The sequence below is a fragment of the Mesoplodon bidens genome, assembly GCF_964165515.1.
Source record: "Mesoplodon bidens genome assembly, chromosome: 1".
NCBI classification, from domain to species: domain Eukaryota; kingdom Metazoa; phylum Chordata; class Mammalia; order Artiodactyla; family Ziphiidae; genus Mesoplodon; species Mesoplodon bidens.
Window position 1 is genome coordinate 173,209,015 of NC_138176.1, and position 14,800 is coordinate 173,223,814.

General features: G+C 38.9%; 1 protein-coding gene across 1 annotated transcript in view; it reads left to right on the top strand.

The window, feature by feature from the left end:
• The window catches only part of RUFY2 (RUN and FYVE domain containing 2), a 50,904-nt gene that overhangs the window by 31,787 nt on the left and 4,317 nt on the right, over nucleotides 1-14,800 (top strand). The window contains 3 exon segments of the mRNA XM_081224360.1: nucleotides 1,154-1,283; nucleotides 1,599-1,693; nucleotides 10,986-11,034. Of these exon segments, the coding sequence (XP_081080486.1) occupies nucleotides 1,154-1,283; nucleotides 1,599-1,693; nucleotides 10,986-11,034 (274 nt within the window).

The following is a 14,800-nucleotide window of genomic DNA, read 5'->3' on the forward strand; positions in this document are numbered from 1 at the left end:
TTAAAAAAAAAAGAAAAGGAGCACAAAATAAATAAATAAATAAATAAATAACTTAAAAACAGAATTTTTCCTTTGCTTTTTCACTCAGTTTTTTCTGATTCTGGATCATGCGGCCACTCAACAATGCACTCACTCTGTACTTTGCTTACTTCAGTGTTAGTAACATATACCTGTTCCTCTGTATCCCTTTTAAATTTGTGGTGAAATGGTATTTATCAACAATTTGTAAATTCCATTTTGAGGTATCTTGTCTCTTCAACCTTAATTATAAAATCTAAAATTGCTTCACTGAAAATAATTTGGCTGTAGATGGAAATGCTAACTTTATGAGGAAACAAAAGTAATCATATTAACACAAAAAATATAATGTAATATGGTGATATTCTCAATATTATGACATAACATTATAATTTAAAATGTACAGTATTAGGAACTATTGTATTATTAGTATATACCTCACCTGTTACAACTACTTATGAGCCATAATTATTGGAATTATTTTGGGGGGGGGTTCCTAAAATGTAAGAATACTACTTTTGTTTTTCCAGCTAGCACCTGTTGTTTGAATGATGAAATAGAGCTTTCAAATGTGAACTGGCATTTTCAGGCAGTGTGGATTTTCCTCTAGTGTCTCCCTGGTCTTAGCTCTGTACTGTAATGGGTCAGCTTCCAACAGTAATCTGCAAAGTAGCACTTGGCACCAGGGCTGATTTTTCTGTTTCTGATGTTGAATTGATTTTGTGGTTGCTGTAATCCTTATATCAGAACAATACTTTTCATTAGTTTGTGGTAAAAATTTTCTCATGGCCCAGAACATGGTTCCATTTCTAAGATATAACCAGTCTTAATAGCATGGTGTGCCCTTCCAGGCATTTTCCATGCTTATACAGCATTTATGTATACAGAGTTAATAAATGACAAATTGTCATTTAGCAAGAGGTTTTTGTGATTGACAAATTAACTGAGACTTTGAGATCTGAAAACCCTGTGCTACTGAACTTGTTTTCTAAAAAATATTTGTGAAAGAAACTGCCTGAAGAATTGCATTACAAAGGTGAAAGTAATCAACCAAAGAGATGCTGTTAATGAAGAATACGTACAACTGTCATGTGAGAAATAACACTGAACTTCTCTGTATTATTTGTCATTTAAGGGTGCAACTGGAAACCGATCTGAAGATTGAGAAGGAATGGAGGCAAACTTTGCAAGAAGATCTTCAAAAGGAGAAAGACACCTTATCTCATCTTAGAAATGAGACCCAACAAATCATTAGTCTTAAAAAAGTAAATAATGGTGGTAAAACTTTAAAAATTCTATCTTGATGACAGTTACGTTATTTAAAAAGAGAATCAAATAATAATTTACATTTATACCAAGGAAACAGAGTATACTGGTCTTCTTTAAAAATATCAGTAAGGAGATTAAATGAATGGAAAATAGCTGATAGTTGATAGAGCAGCCTTTTTTTTTTTTTTTTTTTTTAGAGCAGCTATTTTTTATGAAAAGCTGAAGGATACATTCCTATCCTTTAATTGTATGTATGCAGTGTGGAGTTTGTTTCTTTTAAATTGCATTTTCTGTCTTTTATTGTTTTGAAGGAGTTCCTTCACCTCCAGGATGAAAATCACCAGTTGAAAAAAATATATCACGAACAGGAGCAAGCTCTTCAAGAACTTGGCAACAAACTTAGCGAGTAATTTCTCTTTTTTTCCTCCAACTAAGTAGTCATTGACCCTTATTAAGTTATGAGTGTGCCAAACCAAGTAGACAGAAGAGTTTAAGTATAAAATAGAAAGATATGAACTATTAAAAACAAAGCCAAACAACAACTTTAAAGATTAACAAATAAGGGTGTGGATTGGAGAGATTTTTTTTAAAGTTATGTTCATTTTAGTAAGTGTTAGCTCTAAACATTTTCCAGTAGATGAAATCTAAGACTCTTGTTTAATTTCTTCCAATCAGAGAATTCAGAAGTTCATTTAATATATTTTTCTCAGAACAAAAGTCAAATTTTCAAAATATCTGGAGAGAGCTTTTTGAGACTGTTCTGAGGAGGAGCCAGCATTGTGAAAAGTGAATGGTGTTTGATGTTGTCTGGAGTTGAGGCTTGACTTCATGCATTGTGGTTGTTTCTGTCACAATGAAGTGTTACTGGGTTTCTGTGAAGACAAGAAGGAGAAATGGCGTTCTGTCGTTCTCACATTTTCCTCCTTAGTCCACATGGTCTGTGTTTTGGATTAGCTTCATCTTTGTGCCCTGATTGAACATATTGTCAACTATCTAGGGGAAACTCTGGAGGGTTTAATTTAGTATCGAATGTACCACTGTGATGTTAAAAAAAATAGTGTCATTTTTTTTTTAATACAGAAAAGTAAAAGAAAGCCACAATGACCCATAAGCCTATCACCTATATAAATCCCTTTGATGTTTTATATGGTTAGAAAATTCAGAGAGCACCAAAAGGGGACTTCCCTGGCGGTCCAGTGGTTAAGACTCTGTGCTTCCACTGCAGGGCACGTGGGTTCGATCCCTGGTCAGGGAATTAAGATCCCGCATGCCATGAGCAGCATGGCCAAAAAAAGACAAAGAGCACCAAAAGGTATAAAATAAACAGTTGCCTCCCTCCTCCCAAGTATCAATCCCCAAAGTTAGCTAACCTCAGAACAAATCTGTATATGAGGATTTCATTATATATATGGATATGATTAGCTATATATATATGTCATATATATCTCTTGTAATCATTAAACTGAATAGAAATCATACTGGAATGGAGAATTAATTGTTAAAGTTGGGATTACATTAGGAAGTTTTGAGAACAATTACCAAGGGCGTAGTAAAGAGTAGTTCCCTGGGACTTCCCTGGTAATCCAGTGGTTAAGATTCTGTGCTTCCAATGCAGGGGATGCAGGTACGATCCCTGGTCAGGGAACTAAGATTCCGCATGCTGTGAGGCTCAGCCAAAAAAGAGTAGTTCCCTAAAACCACAAAAGGAAATACCAGCTCTCAAAAAGATAAAGATGTTTTTGTTTCTACAAAGAACAATTTGCATTGTGATTTCAATAAGCAAGATTTTTATTCTAATCTGGCATCCATTCATTGATCATTTTGAGCAAGACCAGGTGTTCATTTTCCATTTATTCATCCAACAAATACTATGTTCCAGGCACTATTCTAAGTGCTAGGGACTCAACAGTGAACAATCCCCACAACAAAATATATATTTACATTTATTTAAGATCATAAAGGTTTAATATTAAAACAGGTTAGAATAGTAAAACAAGGAATGTGTATGACTTTTCACCCATCTCCCACTCAATACTAGAGACTTTATAGTTGTATTAAAGGCATGATCATTTAGATGTCCAGATAGCTGAATTCAGAATTTCATTGTTTTCCTTTTTCCTTTATTCTGGTTCATTGATTCTCAAATTATAGTTTGCATGAAAATTACTGCTCAATGTTATTTTGAGCAGTGATTTTCAAGGTTTTTTTTGACTACTAAATTTTTCCCTTGTATACTGACCGCATACCTAATCCCTGTGTAACGGCACTGTATGCATGTTCTTTTGAAGTTTGCTGGTTTGTGTGTGTGTGTGTGTGGTAGGATTTTTTTGTTTGTTTGTTTTTTTTACTTAAGAATATGAGTTAAAAAAAATGAGTTAGAGGTTTTTCCATATCATTACATAAAGATATTCCATAGGATGAATGTGCTTTAATTGACATTGTTCATCATTTTTTTCTTTTATAACATGCTTCTGTGTCCTTGTACATGTGTGTTGATATATCTTGATATACTTTCTTTTTAAAAATATTTATTTATTTATTTTATTTTTGGATGTGTTGGGTCTTAGTTGCGGCAGGCGGGATCTTCATTGTGGCATGCGGGATACTCTGCTGTGGTGCACGGGCTCCTCATTGCAGCATGTGGGCTTCTCTCTAGTTGTGGCACATGGTCTCAGTAGTTGCAGTGCACAGGCTCTCTAGTTGTGGCGTGCAGGCTCCAGAGCGTGTGGGCTCTGTAGTTGTAGCATGTGGGCTCTCTAGTTGTGGCCCACATGCTCAGTAGTTGTGTCGTGAGGGCTTAGTTGCCCCAGGGCATGTGGGATCTTAGTTCCCCGACCAGAGATCGAACCCGTGTCCCCTGCATTGGAAGGCAGATTCTTAACCACTGGACCACAAGGGAAGTCCCTTGATATACTTTAATGTGTATATCTGAAGAGTAAGTTCCTAGAGGTGATTGCTGCCCAAAAGAATTTAAATTTTTTGATTATAGCAATGGATGGTAACTAGACTTTTGGTGGTGATCACTCTGGAATGTGTACAGGTTTTGAAATATAATGCTATATACCTGAGACTTACATAATAAAAACATAAAAATAAATTTAAAAAGGGGCTTCCCTGATGGCACAGTGATTAAGAATCTGCCTGCCAATGCAGGAGACACGGGATCAAGCCCTGGTCCTGGAAGATCCCACATGCCACGGAGCAACTAAGCCAGTGTGCCACAACTACTGAGCCTGCACTCTAGAGCCCATGAGCCACAGCTACTGAAGCCCACGCACCTAGAGCCTGTGCTCCACAACAAGAGAAGCCACCGCACCGCAACTAGAGAAAGCCGCGCACAGCAACAAAGAACCAACGCAGCCATAAATAAATAAATTAATTAAAAATAAATAAATAAATTTAAAAAGATTTTGTTAGTGCCAGATTACCTACCGTCTCTGCTGTTAGACCCCCTCCAGTAGTAGGAGAGAGTGCCTGTTTTTGCCAGTCTGACCGGTGAAAATCTTAAGTGTTTTGGTTTGTATTTCTTTAACTATGAGCAGGGTTAAGCATCTAAATTTGTGTTCCATTTGTATTTGTATTTTATTTTCTGTAAAGTGCCTGTTCGTATCCTTTGCACATTTTTTGGTTTTGGTTGATTGCTCATCTTTTTCTTATGGGGTCTTTGTAAATTATTTGTTGTACAAGTGTACATCTTTTTTTCCCAGTTTGTCTGTTGTCTTTTAGTTTCATTTTATATATATATATATATATGTTTTTAAATTAATTAACATATTTTTTGGCTGCGTTGGGTCTTCGTTGCTGCATGTGGGCTTTCTCTAATTGCAGCGAGCGGGGGCTACTTGTCATTGTGGTGTGCGGGCTTCTCATTGCGGTGGCTTCTCTTGTTGCAGAGCACAGGCTCTAGGTGCGCGGGCTTCAGTAGTTGTGGTTTGTGGGCTCTAGAGCGCAGGCTCAGTAGTTGTGGCACATGGGCTTAGTTGCTCCACGGCATGTTGGATCTTCTCGGACCAGGGCTTGAACCCGTGTCCCCTTCATTGGCAGGCAGATTCTTAACCATTGTGCCATCACGGAAGCCCTAGTTTCAATTTTGATATGTATGTCTTTTCCTTGCTGATGTTTGAATTTTTATGTTTCAGATTTATTAGCTTTCCTTTACTGTTTCTGAAACCATAGTCTCTAAGACATGGATAGGGCCACTTTTGAGTCAGAACATATTTTATCCTTCCTCAACTCTGGTTCTCTTCTGTTGTGATAAGAATTTAATCAGGGCTGGAGAAGGGACCATTGGCCCCTAAGAGTATTTGTACCTGCTTATCTGCTGAAACACTTTTGGCCTTCCTCTTTATCCTCCTACTCCTATGACTGTTTTCAGGTTGAAATTAAGTAAAAACAAATTCTTCCCTAATACACAGAATGATGTTATCTCTTTAATTTTTTTGCCACACGGCCACATGTGGGATCTTAGTTCCCTGACCAGGGATCGAACCCGCACCCCCCTGAAGTGGAAGCGCAGAGTCTTAACCACTGGACCACTCCCAGGGAAGTCCCTGATGATCTCTTTAAAAATCTGTTGTGTGCGCATTTCATTGTCTTTTTTCTTTATGTCAAGAGAAAAGATATTTCTGAGGTGCTAAATAAACCTTTGGAGGTAAATTAGCAGCATGACTAATTTAGCCATTGCTGTGAGTCACCTTCAGACAAAAAGAAAAAAGAAAAATTTGTTGATGATGAGGGACAGAGTTGGGACCAGTACTTTAACCTTTGCTCCTAATTTACCAGAATTGGCTTTATGTAGACCACTTGGGTGTTATTTTAAATGGGGTTGGGGGAACTTCCTGGTGGTCCAGTGGTTAGGACGCCACGTTTCCACTGCTGTGGGCACGGGTTCCATCCCTGGTCAGGGAAATAAGATCCTGCCACACGGTGCAGTAAAAAAAAAAATTTTTTTTAATAAAATGGGGTTGGGAGGGGGAAGGTCATACAGAATACTATGAAACATTTAATTTTGTTAAAAGGGAAAATTAGGGCCTCCCTGGTGGCGCAGTGGTTGGGAGTCCGCCTGCCGATGCAGGGGACACGGGTTCGTGCTCTGGTCTGGGAAGATCCCACATGCTGCGGAGCGGCTGGGCCCGTGAGCCATGGCCGCTGAGCCTGCGCGTCCGGAGCCTGTGCTCCACAACGGGAGAGGCCACAACAGTGAGAGGCCCGCGTAACGCAAAAAAAAAAAAAAAAAGGGAAAATTAATATTTCAGAAAATAGTTTTCAAGCTTACCATTCAAGATCTGCATTTTAAGCAATGACTAGGAACTTCACTGGTGGTGCAGTGGTTAAGACTCGGCACTCCCAATGCAGGGAGCTCAGGTTTGATCCCTGGTCAGGGAACTAGATCCCACCTGCATGCCACAACTGAGATTTCACATGCCACAACTAAGGAGCCAGCTGGCCGCGACTAAAGAGCACAGATGCTGCAACCAAGACCTGGCACAACCAAATAAATAAAATTAATAAATAAAACAAATATTTTTTAAAAATCTATGACCAAATTCAAAAATTAGTATTCATTAATATCACTCACAGGAAAAAGTATCCCTCCTACGGTTTATCAGCTATGTGACTTAGGGCTGTTTATTTAACGGCTTTAGGCCCATTTCTCCATTTGTAAAATGGAGAGTTATAAAATCTGTATAGGGCTCTTTTTCTGATTAACAGAATAAGTATGGGAAGGCACCTAGCCCAGTGCCTTTCCTCATCACAAGCAGAATATCAGTTTTCGTGTCTGTAAGATGAGCAGGATGGATCTGAAAGTTACTTTCCCATGCCTACTTTCTGAACCAGCAATTTTAAATGTAAATGATTACTTTTAATTAGAAAAATACTTTTTTTTTTTGCTGTACGTGGGCCTCTCACTGCTGTGGCCTCTTCCCGTTGCGGAGCACAGGCTCTGGACACGCAGGCTCAGCGGCCATGGCTCACGGACCCAGCCGCTCCGCGGCATGTGGGATCCTCCGGGACCGGGGCACGAACCCATGTCCCCTGCATCGGCAGGCGGACTCTCAACCACTGCGCCACCAGGGAAGCCCCTAGAAAAATACTTTTTTTTTTTTTTTTTTTTTTTTGCGGTATGCGGGCCTCCCACTGGTGTGGCCTCTCCCGTTGCGGAGCACAGGCTCCGGACACGCAGGCCCAGCGGCCACGACCCACAGGCCCAGCCGCTCCGCGGCATGTGGGATCCTCCCGGACCGGGGCACGAACCCGTGTCCCCTGCATCGGCAGGCGGACTCTCAGCCACTGCGCCACCAGGGAAGCCCGAAAAATACTTTTAATAATTAAATATTTACTCTTAATTGGTTTCTTATTGAAGGATTCTTATAAAGAGAAATTTTGGTAGATTTTAAAAGGCTTTATTTTTTTATTTTAGTTTTTTATAAGAGCACTTTTTTTTTTGGTTCCGTTGGGTCTTCGTTGCTCTGCACGGGCTTTCTCTAGTTGCGTCAAGCGGGGTCTACTCTTCATTGCCGTGCATGGGCTTCTCATTGCAGTGGCTTCTGTTGTTGCGGAGCACGGACTCTAGGTGTGCCGGCTTCAGTAGTTGCGGCTCGCAGGCTCTAGAGCGCAGGCTCAGTAGTTGTGGCTCACGGGCTTAGTTGCTCCGTGGCATGTGGGATCTTCCTGGACCAGGGCTTGAACCCGTGTCCCAAGAATTGGCAGGCGGATTCTTAACCACTACGCCACCAGGGAAGTCCCTTAAAAGGCTTTAAATGTTAATTATTATTCTGAATAAGTTATAATTGTAGTAGATAGACTATCTAATTTGAGGATTAAAGAAATGAAATAAACTTGAACTATTCATATTTGAAGAAAACATGGAATATATGAAATATTAGGATGAAATATTCAAGTAAGAAAATCTAGACTAATCTGTGTCATAATGACTGACAGTTTAGAATACCTGAAGGAGGAAAACCAGCTTTTCCCTTATCCTCATTGAGGCTTAAATTCCAAGGAGAAAAACTTTTAGTTTAAAAAAGAAATTACCAGGACTCTTCCAAATGTAGTATTCTGTAAATGCTATTCTTTCCATATAAAGAAACTTACAGACTTTTTTCCTCAAAGGAGGGGTTTCAGGATTATCAGAGGCTTTGTATAATTTATGGATGTTTTCCTATAGTGTCATAATTGTATCACATTTATTACATTCTCATGTTTTATTTTGACCCTTCTCTATGCTGTTTTTATGCTGTGGAAATATTTTCACAAACAAATACATATTTCTAAATAGAATTTAATTAAAATGAATAATATAGACATCTGTTCCTTGTCTAGGACAAGGAAAAGGTGTTCTTGTACATTGTGTTTATTGGAACTGTAACTGATACTCTTTTTCTTTAGGTACTTTGGCAGTTCTTATCAGAAGGGGGCAAGCTTTTTAGAGTCCATATTTATGAATAGAGGCATTTTAACCAGAAATATATCAATACCAGTAAATTTTCATATAGAAAGTATTTCTGTAGTGAATGCCATTAAGTAAGCTCTTTTATTCCATACTCAGTTTTTCTATATAGTAGTTACTGTTTTGGCCAAAATTCCCACCAGCATCAATTTTCCTTGGATATATTTTGTACATGTGAATTCAGCCAAGAAAATTTGATTACTCTGTTAATATTTTTATACTGTGTAATTTTACATTGATTATTCCCACTATAAGAGTCATTATGCGCCAGATAAAAGACTAACACTTTGGGTTTTTTTTTTTGGGGATTTTTTTCCTTCCAGTTTTATTAAGGTATAATTGACATACAGCACTGTATAAGTTTAAGGTGTACATTATAATGATTTGAGTTACATACACCATGAAATGATTACCACAGTAAATTTAGTGACCATCCATCACCTCATATAAATACAAAATAAAAGAAATAGAAAAAAAATTTTCTTCCTTGTGATGAGAACTCTTAGGATTTACTCTCTTAACTTTCATATGTAACATACAGCAGTGTTAATTATATTTATCCTGTTGTATTTTACATCTCTAATACTTATTTATCTTATAACTGGAAATTTGTACATTTTGACCACCTTCATCCAATCCCCCTTCCCCTAACCCCCACCTCCAGTAACCACAAATCTGATCTGTTTTTCTATGAGTTTGTTTGTTTGATTTTTTTTCTGCTTTATAACAAATTTAATCAGTTATACATATACATATGTTCCCATATCCCCTCCCTTTTGCGTCTCCCTCCCACCCTCCCTATCCCACCCCTCCAAGCGGTCACAAAGCACCGAGCTCATCTCCCTGTGCTATGCGGCTGCTTCCCACTAGCTATCTACCTTACGTTTGGTAGTAACACTTTGTTTTTATGTCTTGGAACAAAGAGCATTTGTAGGACAAAGCAAGTTTCCTAATGTTCTGCTTCAGTAGCAGAGACTTTAGTATTTTATGTACCTTTTGATCCAGTAATTTTATTTCTAAGTTGTTATCCTAAGAAAAATAATACAAATGTTTTGGTCATTTCAACTTTAATGAACAGTTTTGTGGCAAAAAACTTGAAACAAGTTGAAAGTTCAGCACTGGATAATTATATAAACTACATACTTCATATTCTTTTTCATGGTATACCATGTAACCATTTAATATAATGATGTGGCAGATAGTTAATAACAAGTCAGTAGTTCTAAGCCTATCAGGATATGTTGTTAAGTCATGTGGGAAACTGTGTAAATAATTTTTCCATTTGAAATACACATATTCATTGATATTTAGAGATTATCATCTCTGGGTAGTGGGATCACAGATAATTAAATATTGTTATTTATAGTCTGTATGTTAATATGTATTTTCAAAAGGTGAAAAACTATCACAATTATATCTTCCTTAATATTTCCACTCTCACTTACCACTCTTTTGCATCTGCTAGAGAAATAGTGTTCATAATGGTTAACCTGTCAGCTTTGGGGTCTTAGAGGACCAGGGTATGAATTGTGGCTTCCCCAGTTACCACCTAAACTTCAGCAGGCCTCACTTTTTTCATCTTTGTAAGTGTTTTTGAAGACTAAATGACATTATGCTTGCAAAGTTTATAGCATAGTGTCTGGTACATCATAAGCCTACAGTAAATGATAGCTGTCATTAGTAGTCATAACTGCATGAAAACACCAATATGCTTTCTTTTTTTTTTTAATTTATAAATTTATTTATTTATTTTTGGCTGCGTTGGGTCTTCATTACTTCACACAGGCTTTCTCTAGTTGCGTCAAGCGGGGGCTACTCTTTGTTGCAGTGCCTGGGCTTCTCATTGCGGTGGCTTCTCTTGTTGCAGAGCACGGGCTCTAGACGCGTGAGCTTCAGTAGTTGTGGCTTAGTTGCTCTGCGGCATGTGGGATCTTCCCAAACCAGGGCTCGAACCCACGTCCCCTGCATTGGCAGGCTGATTTTTAACCACTGAGCCACCAGGGACGCCCAATATTGTTACTTTAAAAAAGCAAATTTTAAATCTCAAAACTATTTTTGCTTTAGGACATTTTGGAAATATCGGAAAATATTAAATATAATCCCACTAGCCAAAGAAGGTCATTAGAATAATATAGTATATACAATTTTATATTCTATGAAAATTCAATACCTTTCTAATGAATTACTAGATGGTCTATATTTTAAAATGTGTACTGAAATTTGGACCTATTTATAATCTTTTTAGATCAAAACTTAAAATAGAAGATATAAAAGAAGCCAACAAAGCATTGCAGGTGAGTGTAAGTATTTTCCTCAAGTAGGAAGGTATGGATATATGTGAGTCTCCAGTAAAGGTAAGGCCCTGTGTACTATTATTGAATCCTGGGATATATAGAAGCAGAAGCACTGAATGGGGAGCTTGTATGATGGGGTCCATCTCTTCCCTATACCTCTAGAACACATTATTAAAATTCCTCATGTTGGAAATGACCTTGGAAATAATTTTGTCCACTTTCCTACAAAGTGTGGCATGATAGAGTGAAATTGCCTTTGAATTTGATAATCCTTAGATTCCTGTGCTAGTCTATTACTTACTAGTTTTTGACCTTCATCAAGTCAAATATCCCCTTGGAGTCTCAGTTTTCTCTTCTGAAATTGGCTTATGATTTTGCATAGGGTTGCTTTGAATATTGAGTAAGTTAATGTATGTGAAAGTGATTTGGTACAATTTGTTAGTATATGGTTCTGAATGTATCTGGATGCAAGAATCTCTTTACAACACAGGAGAAAATACAGTCCCTGTGTGAGTACTTCAGTGACAGATGGCTTCCTACTACACAAGCTACCCATTTGGTTTATCAAAGTGTTACGTGAAAGTAATTTAAAAAGTCAAATTGTACTAGGAAGACTTAAAAAAAAAATGGAAGCAGTCTCTTGTTTTCACCCTCTTGTGCCTTATCCACCCCAGCTCCTGCCACCAGAAGGAGGCTACTTTTAATTCCTTTAGTTGCTTCTTCTGGTATTTATTCCCCTTTTTCTTAAGTACTATTTAGACCTATCTATTGCCTCATTAGCATGGTGGATGAGGAATTTTGTTCAGTCTCACTCTGGTCTGTCTTCTCTTCACTGCCCTCCCAGTATAATTAAGTAAAAGTTTTTGTGACATTTATTTACTGTGTATTCTTTATTATGACTATTTAAATATTGTTCCTTGCTGGACCAGGTAGTATATTGCAATTATATTTTCTTTCTTGAACTACTTTTTATTTTCTCTGGAGTTAATATTTACTCTCCCCCTACCCGCCCCTTTAAGTTTTGTTGTATTTGAGCATCAGAGTTTTCTTATACTTTCAAACAATTCTGTAAAGTGCTTCTTGATAAAAGGTTTTCATATGGTAAAATGAATCGGGTAACTGGTTAGTTTTCTTTTTCCATCGGAGTCATCCCTCCTGGAGTCTCTGCTTTCCTGCTCCTGTCTGGTCTGGTCACTCTTTTTCTTTTTTTTTTTTTTTTTTAATAAATTTATTTATTTTATTTATTTTTGGCTGCGTTGGGTCTTCGTTGCTGCGCGTGGGCTTTCTCTAGTTGAGGCTAGTGGGGGCTACTTTTTGTTGCGGTGTGCGGGCTTCTTTTTGCAGTGGCTTCTCTTGTTGTGGAGCACGGGCTCTAGGCGTGCAGGCTTCAGTAGTTGTGGCGCACGGGCTTAGTTGTTCTGCGGCATGTGGGATCTTCCCGGACCAGGGATTGAACCTGTGTCCCCTGAATTGGCAGACAGATTCTTAACCACTGCACCACCAAGGAAGTCCCTGGTCTGGTCACTCTTGTCTTGGTATTTCCCTTTGCTTCCATTCGTTCTTTCAACTGTTTTTGGTTTTTTTTTTGGCCATGTCACATGGCTTGTGGGATTTTAGTTCCCCGACCAGGGATTGAACCCTGGCCCTCTGCAGTGACAGTGTGGAGTCCTAACCACTGGACTGCCAGGGAATCCCCACTGGGCAACGCTTCCTCTAGTAGCCTCCTAGGAAATGGTGAATGAAGATAAAGATTTTATGAATCTGTATGCCTTTATTCTGCTTTCACACTTTTTTTAGGAGATATGTAGGGATGTCTGCCCAACTGTCGTTTTTTAAAACTCTGTAAAATTTTTTCACTGTTAAATATATATCATATATGCAAAAGAGGACACACTTAGTATAACTTAAAAACACTGGCATACTCTGTTTTAGCTTATAATAGAACATGTGTACTCCCTGATTGCATTTCCCTCCCTATAGTAACAGTCCTCTATTTTTTGTTAATCATTATGTTGTTTTTCTTATAGTTTTATCATTCATGTCTAGCTTTAACAAAATATTATCCAGATTTCCCTGTTTTTATATGTATGAAAATGGATTCATATGTGACTTTTGTCTTTTTTTTTTTTTTGGTCCTTGCTATTGTCCAGTTGATGGGTCTGGAACAGCTGTCCTACAGTTTCTCACATTTCAGATTTTATCTGATTGCTTGTTCATAGTAGTCTTAAATTTGTTACTCTATCCCCTTATTTAAGCCTGTAAACTGGAAATTAAATCTAAAGGCTTGGTTGGATTCAGGTTCAGCCTTCTGTGAGACTTTTTTATTTCTGCTACCATATTTTTAATATTCAGCAGGCTCTTTTTTAAATTAATTTATTTATTTTTGGCTCTGTTGGGTCTTTGTTGCTGTGTGCGGGCTTTCTCTAGTTGTGGTGAGCGGGGGCTACTCTTAGTTGTGGTGCGCAGGCTTATTGCGGTGGCTTGTCTTGTTGCAGAGCGTGGGCTCTAGGAGCACACGGGCTTCAGTAGTTGTGGCTCGCGGGCTCTAGAGTGCAGGCTCAGTAGTTGTGGCGCATGGGCTTAGTTGCTCCGCGGCACGTGGGACCTTCCCGGACCAGGGATCGAACCCGTGTCCCCTGCATTGGTAGGTGGACTCTTAACCACTGTGCCACCAGGGAAGTCCCTCAGCAGGCTTTTATTCACTCATTTTTCCTTTTTAAAATAGCATCCTGGGCTTCCCTGGTGGCGCAGTGGTTGAGAGTCCGCCTGCCGATGCAGGGGACACGGGTTCGTGCCCCGGTCCAGGAGGATCCCACATGCCGCGGAGCGGCTGGGCCCGTGAGCCATGGCTGCTGAGCCTGCGCGTCCGGAGCCTGTGCTCCACAATGGGAGAGGCCACAACAGTGAGAGGCCCGCGTACCGCAAAAAAAAATAATAATAATAACATCCTGTTATTTCATCTCTGAGGATATTCATTATAGTTTCTTTAAGTTTTCTTTTGCTACTGCCATTCTGTTTCTTCTGAATTCCATTCTTGGGTTTGTTCTTTGGTTGGAGTACCTCATGCCCCAATCTTTCCTCAAATAAATGTTGGGTAATCTCCCAATTTCAATAAAAGACACAAAAAAAGTCTTGAAAGCCCTGTGTGTGTTGGTTAGGTGGATGGGGGTGGGTTGTAATAGACTGGTAGGCCTCAAGCATAGAGAAATCTGTTAACTACCAAACTGATGTGTATCCTTTCTCAATGTTAGTACCTACAAGACTTCTCTCTGGGACAGTTGACTTTCTCTAGAGAAGGATCCTCTAATATTCCTGTTTGGAGGATTTAAGCTGGGTGGCTGACATTCTGGAACTGGGCAGAGAAAAATAGCCATTTGTTTGCCGAGCAGTAGTTTCCTCCCTTCTAGTTTTGGCTCTGCTTGTAAACAGCTTTGTTTCATTGAGGAAGCTCCTTCAGCTCTCTGGGTCTCAAGTTTTCTTATCTGTAAAATGAAAGCTTGAAGGTGCTGATCTCTGAGGTCCCTTCCAGCTAATACACTAGGCTTACCCTACAGTGTACAGCTTTTCTCTTTGGGAGAGGGGCAGGGTAAGTTCAGTCAAATTAAAATTAAAATAAGTCTGGAAATAAGGTTGGAAGCTCAACCCTGATGTCAGAAGGTTACTTCTGAACCAAATGATACTGCTTGGAAATCTGCTTCACATCAGGCTCTCCATCCCTTACAAATATAGCTGGGCAGGAAGCAAAGTTGCTTCCACTAGGTGGCTT